Below are 10,568 nucleotides of genomic sequence, written 5' to 3'. Positions count from 1 at the left end.
ATTGAATTTTCGGGCCGGGCCGGGACGGGCCGGTCCATAGTCGGTCCCATAACGGGTCCCGGTCGGTCCCGGTCCCACGAAACTACCAAAAACCTCAACCGGTCCCGGTTTTCGGTCCCATAACCGGTCCTTACCGGTCCCGGTCCCGGGCCGGTCCTTTGTCGGTCCCGGTCCAGGTCCTCCGGCGGTCCCGGGCCGGGCCCATTTGGTCATCTCTAATCCAGACTCCATGAAATTAATCAACACATTTTTACATTTGTATGGATGAAATGGGGATTATGGTGTTAATATGTTGACCACTGATATGAGTCAACAGCTTCCATCTTTGGGTATGAGTGAGTATATGAGATGTGGGATAAAAAGAAATGGGAATTTGGACGGTCTGAGATGCATGATATACTTTCATGAGTATATAATAAAGTTATAAAAATATGACTTCCTGCATTCATTCATGATATGGATTTCACAACATATACACATGAATATACTATACAACATGTAACCTCTCTGCTACACCATTCATCACATCTATTTCTAACCATCAACAAAAACTTGATACATATCACAACTCCTTTTTGGGTTTGAGTCATAAAAACAACTTTTCAATTAAGCCATGAGCTTGCTACATGGTTAGTCACGCATCTTCAATTCCTCCCTTTGTGAGTCAGTCGCAATATCTTATGATTCAAATCCAAAACATGGTGTGTAACTCTACATCGAATGCCGATTATCAGCTTTATCTTTTGGTGGTCGTTCATCCTGGATCTCTACCAGTTCTTCGTCATCCCCTCGTTTGCCTGCCTGCTCCTTCCAGTACGCCAATAGCTTCTTTAACCGTGCAACTTCCTTTGACGAAACATTCTTGCTTGGATCATTTACAATTGAGCGCACCCTCGATGCATATCTTCATTACAAAACAACACATAAACTTCAATGTAATACAAACTGCAGCATATATATATAGAGAGAGAGATTGGTTATTATACAATCCTTGGCATTTGTGCAACCAATACAACTCAATCTCAACCGTCCATTTCATTTGATTAATATGTGATTTCATAATATATATGTGAAAAATAATACGATACTTACGTAAGAGAGTTGTAAGTTTCCTCCAAGTTTGACTCGGCTGGAGAGATATTGACAAACATTAATGTCTTGGCATTTCCACCGAGTGAATCACTCATCAGCATTGTGAGCTTGTGATTCCTGTAAGGTATGTGCTGATTGCCAGAAGATAAAGCACTTATAACATCACCAAGTGCCGACAATGATTTATTGATGCTTTGAGCTTCCTTTAGTTGATTACCAGCAGACCCTGATTTTTTCACTCTTTCAGAACCAGCAAGATCAACAAAACTTAGCTGCATCAGAAAATAAAATAAGATTACATATTGTGTCAGTGTAATGCATTTTACTTCAAAATAAGTAATGAGTCATACCTTTCCCCTGGCAATTGATTGAGTTTGGAGGTTTGTACTCTCAATGATGATAGATAGGATCAAATGAGACCTTGAACTCGCTTCATTCATCAGAGTCTCAGTTGTGTGCCGTTGATCTGTGCCTCTTTGAATAATGTTTTTAAGATCATCATATGTGGAAATGGGTACAACTGTCGCATTTTCTACCGTCACCATTCCCTACACAAACCAATTTCAGTCAGTTGTCATAATTTAACTGGTATAATATTCTATATGCTACTTTTAAGTTCAACTGACCTTCGAGTCTTTTTTGATCTCTAATTTCGACCGCTTTGCTTGCTTTGAAATTAGAAGATCCACCAAGGTGTCTTGATATAACTCCAACATGTATGCCTGCATGCATACGCAATCAGAACGATATACGCTGAAATTGATTGAATATCTAGCATACCCTTCAACAAACACAAATAAATTATTCTTGCGGACCCAAATAAATAACTTCAATATATTAGCAATGGTAATAATTGACATATGGGTAGTTTTTAATGGAATCTTTCTAAAGATTGGAATGGTTACAATTTTTTGGAAATCCCAAAAATGGAAAGTTTTGCAACATTCATGTGACAGAGGGAGTATTCATTACAAAAAACAAGTGTTACCTTCAAAGAGAAATTGAATTTGTTGCGATCCCGCTTCAGAACTTTAAATAGTTCAGAAGTGGCTAGGGGGGTAAGTCCAGGATTGCTGTCAGATCCATATATGGTAAATGTTTTCCCAGAACCTGTCTGACCATATGCAAATATACACACATTGTACCCATCCACAGCCGACTGCACCAGATACTGCATTAAAAGGAACATGTTGTTAATTAGAAAAGATTGAAACAAAAAGTAGTTGTATCACCGTTAATTTTTTTTGCACTTGCCCTTGTATCATTGAAGACATCTTCTTGAGTGGCATTGCCATCAAATACACGATCATAACAGTGCTGCTTAATCTTTTCATCTCTTCCTAAATGTTGAACAGTAAACTCATCAACACTAGTAAGCACATTTCTTTCTTTCTCCGAGGTTTCCTTTGGTGTGAGAGGCCTTAATCGACAGTACACTCTGATCTTGCCTTTCATGTCTGGGATGATGGTGAAGCACATTGATTAGACGCACAGCAAAAATAAAAATGATATTTAATGAATAAAAGATATTACTTCCTCCATCACAAAAAAGTTCACTCCATTAGGGTGCGTTTGGTGTCCGGACAGGATATGACAAAACAGGACAAAACAAATAAGTTGTTCAACATTTGGTAAGACAGAACTAAACAAAGTCAAATGACCAAGTTACCTCTAATGAGTTGTTTATATATTTTGATTAATTTATGTAATTTATTAAATTATAATAAAATAATTATTTTTATAACAAAATACATCATTAGAAAGTTTTCATCAAAACAATTAAAATGACACCAAAATAAAAGGTTTATGTAGTTTCCAATCTTTATTTTATCCCTTTTCTACATTATTTTTTATTATTAATATATAATAAATTATGTGAATTAATAAAAATATAAAAACCGTATAAAAATAATATTTTGAGGACATTAAAATGAAAGTTTAAAAAACATAAAATACAATAAATAAAATTTAAAGAATGAATAAAATGTAAAAAAGAGAGCTATTTGATGTTTTAGAAGAGAATTAAGTTCTATTTTGAGATTAGATTGGTAAAATATAAGTCTGTTCCACCTTGTTCCATGTTTTAGAAGAGAATTAAGTTCTATTTTGAGGTTATATTGGTAAAATATAAGTATGTTCCACCTTATTCCATGGGGTAGGGGTGGAACATGCTTGTCTCTGTTCCTGTTTGTTCCATATAAAAGTCCTGCCAAACGTGGAACAGGGATCCCTATTCTTTTACCTTCTGTCATGTCCAGTGTACCAAAAGCACCCTTAGTGATGGACCTAGTATGTTTCAAATTCAAATCTAACATAGATTTTTCAACTTCTCTATCTCCAAAATGTTTCTACTTGAATACTTTTCAATTTAATCTACACAAACAAAATAACTAGAGTCAAATTTTAAGTTGACACTCAAAAGTCAACGTAACCTGTTCCTGGGTGAGAGGCAGTAACACACTCAAACACGAGTCCATTATTACCTTCAATAATGTTGAAGTATCGTTTTCTCAAAACCAGTTCCTCCTTGTAAAGCGCCTCAAATTCAGCCAACTGCGCCCCTTGCATTTTCAATATGGCAGCGGTTTGCTCATTTTTCCTATCAATATCCTGAAGGAGAAAAAAGAAACATTGGTAATTTACAATTATCTCAAGAGTTCAAACAAGAGATTTAAAATGAAAATTACCTCCTTCATTTCTCTTAGATCCTCCAATTCTTTAAGATTTATATGCAATGTTGACAACTCAGTATCTTTGAGTGCTAAACTAGACTCCGCAGCAACCAATTTCTGGGTGAGCTCTTCTACCTTCTTCTCGAGTTGAGAAATTCGAGGCTTTGTCATCTTTCTTTCTTGTTCCAAGTCTTTCTCCAGCAACCGTATCTAAACTCTCAATCGTGTAAATCGTCTTAAAATATGCAAATGCATCAGAATAACAATAAAGTAAGCCTTAAATCATCACCTCATCTACTTTCTTCTTTTCAAGCCTTGAAAGTCTCTCTTCCAATAAAGTTCTCTCATTAACCAGTTTCTTCTTGGTTTCTTCAGCTGCATGCAACTCTGAGTTACGCATTCTTAACTCATCTTGGATCTTTTGTAAAACCTGTGAGAAAAAGCAATCAACTGAATAATTTAGAAAGAATGATGACTATCTAACGATGAAAAAGTGCTAGCATACTCACACATGAATAAGCAGGATTAATTATATCAACTCTAAGCAGGACAACTAACATAAAGAAAAATCAAGGATTCAAAATAGAATACGAGTTTATAAACCTGATTAGTTGCCTCAACTAATTCCTTTTTGGTATTGGTCTCCAACTCTCCTTTACTAAGCTGTGAAAGCCTCAGTTCCATGTTCCGCTTCTCAATCAGCGCAGCCTACAACATAAGAAAAACAAAAGCAATATGAATAACTCAACTCCTCAAAAGATTAGGTTAGGTTTAACTATAACTGTGATTACCTGAAGCACAGATTCTTTCTCTTCACATAAAGATCTAAGTTCATTATGTTCGGATGATAATACTTCCAAATGTTGCTTTTCTGATCTCAACATATCTTTCAATGCCTCCACTTCTTCCTGCATACTCCTTTCCTTTTTCTGTTTCTCCTGTAATTCTTCTGATAGCTGCATTAGTAAACAAGGAGTAAGTCCCACCATCTCCAGATTCAGACACGAAATACCACTGTTTCATCTTGGCAAAAGCACTTCAACCATACTATGACAACGTAAATGAAACTCTCACGAGTTACGATCAGTGACACTCACAAGAGGACGACTAGCCAAGAAAGATCAACAAAGAAATGACAATCAAATGAATTCTAAAATTTGCTACTGGACATCCATTCCCCATGGGATGAAATATACCTGATCTTGGGAAAACAGAATATAGAACATAAGAAACAAATTTACTAGACACTTCATCAATAATTAATAAAGATACAAAAGGTAGTAGCTAATGATACCAAATTTCTTACTTGATTTGCAGTCTTTTGGGATTCTTCAAGAGATTTTGACAAATCCTGTAAACGTTTCTCACTAACATCCACACTGGGAGGCTTCGAATTGGTTGGAGGATCAGCACCACTATTGCTAAGAGGGGCTGTACTAGTAGCAGAGCGTGCTTTAGAGTACCGACGTAGCATAACATCGTTTATGTGTGTTTGAAGGGCAACACATATTTCCTCACCCTGTAAGGAAAGAAAAAAATGGACTCTGGTTACCAAACCAAACCCGACCCGTTAAATCCAACACAGAAAATGGACTAGTTACAAGGAATGCAAATTAAGTGGAGGTCTCAAATACCATATAAAGACATAAAATAGCTAAATGGATAATGTTCGAACCTGTTTAGTTTCGAATTGAAATATATGCAAAACACCAGCAACTCTCATCTTAAAAAATACAGCAGTGTTACTGCTACCAAATTGCATTATGTCTCTTAACTCAGCAGAGTGCAGATATTCTTTGGGAACTGGACGAAAAAAGTGAACCTATGGACAAACAAACAATGTTCAGGGTTACATTTGGGGAATGATCATCAGTAAGAAATACATAATGAAATTGCGAAATCTAAATCGTTACACACACATATATTTAAGATAAGCATATTGTGATATAACAACTAAGACTCACCCCACGTTTGTTAATGCCCAATATGATTCTTCCAGGTAGAAGTCCAATGGGATCATCAATCTTGCGGACACTAAAGAAAACTGAATAACCATATGGAAGCATCCTTAGAATTCTTAAGAATTGCTGCCTTGCGTCATCTTTTGTTAAATTTTCCTACACAGGCCAACATTATAAGTTTGTATCAGTATAAAGAATTACTTCTTAGATGACTTCTAAGGGCATAAAGCAAGACAACAGGTAGGAACCTCAATGAAAATCGCAGTATCTCTACTTTTTTTTGTAAGGGTGTCCGGGCCAAAGCCCGACTAATCCCCGGCAAATTTGGAGGCTAAACATGGCCCCACTTAAATGTCGCCAACACTCCACTCCCAGGGCTCGAACTCGGGTTCATGACTATGYCATGCCCAAGCCTTTACCACTAGGCTGGAAGGTCTTTGATTTGATGGTCATAAGAAAACAAACACATTTTCAGAGAGAAAATATAAATATTTTAGTATTTCATCGATTATCAAAAGCCAAAATCGGACGCAGGGCAGGATGGACGAGAAAAGCGGCAAGGAGAAGAGAAAGAGAGGGAGACGGCCGATTTCTTGGAACTAATAGGCGCTTGAAATTCAGTAATAATAAATTCAGAGTAGGAAAAAACAGGGTGAAAGAATCAGTGTAAAAGTTTTTCTGTCCTTGGTCATCACTGCAGTATCCATAAAAGGTTATGTTCGTTATTGACATTTATATCATGCAATGATCAAACAAATAAAAGAAAAGGGTTCAATGATCAAACAAATAAAAGAAAAGGGTTAAGTTAAACACTAAACCAACAGAGAATCTCTAGGAAAACCATGTGCTATTGATACTTAGGCCTTACCATAGAACGATATCGAGCAAGTATATCCAACTCCCAGTCCCTCTTGGCACGAGTTATTGCAATCTGTCTTGGAAGATATCGCTCCAGAAGTAGAGTCCAGTCACTAGAGAAGAATAAAGGTTCTCAAGTAAAATCTAGATGGACTCACAAATCAAAAGGTATATCCTAGTAATTAATATACATGAATGAACACAAAAAGAAATGTAAGAAGAGATAGATAACTAACGTGCATGATTCGGGTTTAACAACAAATCCTATTTCAACCAAAATTTGCAAAGCTGATAGCTGTGCAGCATCATCCTTTCCAACCGGATAGTTTCCCAAAATATAGTCATGTTGTAGCTGCAAGATATGATTGAGGCATCAATCAGAATATGATCAATCATTAACCAAATAAGATAATAAGAACCATACATACTTGAACATATGATAATTGAACAAACATCGGGTCTGCGACAGCTTCATCCGACTCTCGAAATAACTTTTTTTTAAAAGTTAACTTGCATTGAGAAATCTCTCCTTTACTTCGATCCTTTGCCGACTTAAATTCCGCTAGGAGATCTCCAATGTACTTGTTGTCATCTAATCCAGTATACTCCTCTAGTGACAGCAAAATCATGTTGGTAACTTACTATCAAACAATATATAAGAAATGAAATAAAATATATAACTTCTAGAAAGCTGGGGAAAGGTGTATTAGAGGATACCATTTCCAGGTTCAGGTGATTTAGAGGCAGTAACAACTTTACGGCACTCAAATAAACTGAAGCTTGAATATGCTGACAATTTGATTATTCCAGCAAGCTCCTGAAGTGGGCATGATGAATAAATTATGATACACTAGAATAAAATATTATCTTATGGAGAAAATGGGTACACAAAGCATATCAAGAAAATGAACAGAACACTGAAAAATAGACATAAACACATCCGATAACTCGATAAGCTGAAAAGAGGCACAGTTGACCTATTATGACCTAAGCTTGTCAAACTAGTCTTGAACTCAACCTGGACACACAAAGATCTATTGCCTGCCCAACTGGAAGCTCATGTAAAGGTGTGCCTTTGGCTTCAATCTAGCATCTCTTTTCCACTTATCAATATAATTCATCAACTCTAGACTCAGGAGACCAATATCGTTTATGTAGACGGGGGTAAAAAAGATTCATGGTTGAATAAGTTAATGATTTATTACTCCTCTTTCACAGAAACTGAAGTGCTGTGACTGTTGTCCATGCATGGGCCTGTATATTGAGGCCAAGTAACCAACTTGTGCAATTCTGTTTGAACTAATTCATTTGTATTGGAAACAATTTAATCACAGTTGCTACAGCATGTATTATTGGACTCAAGAGTCTGGTCATCTATCCACAATACTAACTCTCAGCAAGCCGCTTATATTGAAACAGGCCCGCCCCGAATATATGGAGCAGGTAATAGCTTTTACTTAAACAAGATATGAGAGAAAGCTTCTTAAAACCAATCAAATGAAACCTTAAACACCCCAAAATGCATAGCATCACTAATGCCATCACAGACATCAGGGAATCAACTGTCACAATACAGAGCCCTTTTATAGCCATTGACTAAGTTCAGCTGCATAGACTAAGTTCAAAGTTCAAACCTATGAACTTTTTGTGCAACATCAGGAGGCAAGGTCTTTTCCTTCCCCATGCAAAATCATAGGTTTGAGACTTTGAGTCAAAAACCAGTGCTGCTCCCTAGTCATAGAATGAGAAATCATGCTGTTCTACTGTTGCACACAGCGCATTGTTCATAGGATACAAGACAGTTGGCCCCTTCTAGCACAAATCGTTTTATGTTGGATTTTTCACTCGACTACCTATGTACACTTAATATATACATAGAACAACCACACTAAAAAGAGGAAGTTGGTACTACCTCGACGGCATTAGCAACAGTTGTAGCCATGTCATATGCTATTTCTTCAAAAGTTTCATCCAAGAAAAACACGATTGTGGTGAGCTTTTTACCAATCAAAAGAGCTTCAATCTCTTCCCGACCAGGAATAGTATGACGTGGTCCAGCCTTCACAGAACATTTCAATGCATTTAGCGTGTTCATTGCAAAGACTTGCACATCCGGATCAGTATTCACATTGTGTGCAACATCATGAATGTACTCTGATAAATATCCACCAATATCCTTGCTAGGCGGCATGCATGACGCGCATAAATACATTAGTTCCCATGCTCTTATTAAATGTTGCCTGTATATAAGACCAACAACAAAAGGCACGCAGCAGAGATCAGTTAACAAAGCATGATCAATAACATATGCGAAACAAGTGCCCACCGCATCAATTTGTGCTTTTCCAACTGTGCATACCTATCAGGACAATTCCTGGTTTGCTTTGAAATTTGTGCAAAAAGTTCATCTCGAAGCTCAGAGCGTTTCAATGCCTGCTTGTATAATTTACCAACAAGTTCGATTCGTTCTTCTAAGCCAATTTGATTCCCTTTCTCAGATGAATCAATGCCCATGTATTTTAAAATGGTCTGGAACAGTTTTACTGCACGACTTACAAAATCACCATTTATCTTCAGTAGGGAGGTTGGAATAGGATCCTGTGACAAGTAGCATGTTAGAAAACTATCTGGTGAAGCAGAAGACATAATGCCAAGTAGATGTGAAAGAAAATGTGATTACCTTTTGGAAACACAACATGTCTTCAAATGTGAACTTCTCTCGATCTTGAGGACCTACAGATCTTTTTGAGAAAAAGCCACGTTTTCCAGCAGAATTTATCTGCTTTTGCATGGCCCTTAGAAATCCCTCTACCTAGAAGAAACAAATGAACAGAATGGGGGCCGAGGAAGTAAGAATCTTGAGTTCATCCTTGGTAAAGGTAATTGCTTATTTAATATACAAAAAACTTCCAACCTGGAATTTATCAATCAAAGGTATAGCACCAGCAAGCTCTGCTGGAACTGAATTAGAGAGGGTCATTGGTGTACTGCAAGAAGCAAGAAGATATCATCAAATCAACAATTGGACATCTGTTCCATTAAAGCATCCTGAATTTCCTTATAAGTTGTCTTAACTGAAGCAACAACAAGGTTTGATGATCAAAGCAGGAAACACTTACGGTGGCGCAAAATTCGAACCATCACTGTCATAATCATCTCCGTTTGTAATGGCAGAATAGTGTGATGGAGTTTCATATCCATTACTTGAGCTGAAAGAAGATCTGCTTGTTCTCACACTTTGGGTCATAGTTGATGGTATATCAGATGCCATTTCCTCTACAAAAATACTAACTGCCAACAAATTGTGCTTATAACTTTATCATTCTTCTCCCTCCCCAAAATCATCCATACCAGTCTCGTATATGTTCCTAAAACCCTGCAAATGTTAAGATTTCAGAACCCAAAAGAAAATAACCGATAACGAGAAAAATAAAACTTAAATTCTTTTAAGCCATAAGAATCCTTAGGTCTAAAATTCTAAAGCACAAAAATGAAGTTCGACTGCAGCTTATTCCCTGTCAAACCCCCTATATTAGAAAGATCTAGTATATCAACAAAATACACAAGAAGAAAATTAGTAAAATACCAAAACATTCACACATTATCTCAGCTCTTTAAATAGCTAAATAATGAAGAAGCCTAACAGGAGAGATCTTGAAGTCAAAACAAAACATTAGAGCGTGCGAAGCGAAGGTATGACCAGAATAGGGAACACGAAACACGTATGGCTCACTATAATCATAAAGCCATTAAATCTAGCAAAGATCCACAGCAAAGCACATGTAATAGGTCAAAAACCCATTCTTGGAGTAATGAGAAGCAGGAGTTGAAATTGATTTGTGGGAAACATGAAAGGAATAATAAGTAGTAAAATAGAAATGAAAATGTACCTGAGATTGAGGATTGAGAAATGATGCGAGTGGGGATGAAGATAGGTATAAAATGGGTGCCGTAGAAAGGAAGATCTGTACCAGTCGTTTGTTGC

The 10,568-nt window shown here is 36.8% G+C and overlaps 1 protein-coding gene across 2 annotated transcripts; it reads right to left on the bottom strand.

Moving 5' to 3' along the window:
• Positions 1 to 424: 424 nt before the first annotated feature.
• On the bottom strand, positions 425 to 10,568 carry LOC112523953 (kinesin-like protein KIN-14E). 2 transcript variants are annotated; one of them, XM_025133642.1, is made up of 24 exons: positions 10,474 to 10,568; positions 9,703 to 9,959; positions 9,498 to 9,570; positions 9,264 to 9,395; positions 8,943 to 9,181; positions 8,496 to 8,823; positions 7,301 to 7,400; positions 7,012 to 7,193; positions 6,820 to 6,935; positions 6,594 to 6,696; positions 5,729 to 5,881; positions 5,440 to 5,586; positions 5,071 to 5,283; positions 4,556 to 4,720; positions 4,368 to 4,472; positions 4,054 to 4,194; positions 3,780 to 3,974; positions 3,576 to 3,702; positions 2,347 to 2,549; positions 2,081 to 2,263; positions 1,719 to 1,814; positions 1,443 to 1,640; positions 1,093 to 1,364; positions 425 to 904 (listed from the first exon to the last, which is right to left on the bottom strand). In XM_025133642.1, exons 2-24 carry the CDS (start codon positions 9,852 to 9,854, stop codon positions 712 to 714), a joined length of 3,816 nt encoding a protein of 1,271 aa, XP_024989410.1. In that variant the 5' UTR covers positions 9,855 to 9,959; positions 10,474 to 10,568; the 3' UTR covers positions 425 to 711. The 2 variants fall into 2 exon arrangements, with proteins under 2 accessions (XP_024989410.1, XP_024989419.1); XM_025133651.1 differs by having other exon boundaries at positions 9,703 to 9,951.

This window comes from Cynara cardunculus (assembly GCF_001531365.2).
Source record: "Cynara cardunculus var. scolymus isolate 2C chromosome LG 1, CcrdV1, whole genome shotgun sequence".
NCBI lineage: Eukaryota > Viridiplantae > Streptophyta > Magnoliopsida > Asterales > Asteraceae > Cynara > Cynara cardunculus.
Note: the sequence above shows the minus strand (reverse complement) of the source record. Positions and strands in the feature narration are given on the sequence as shown.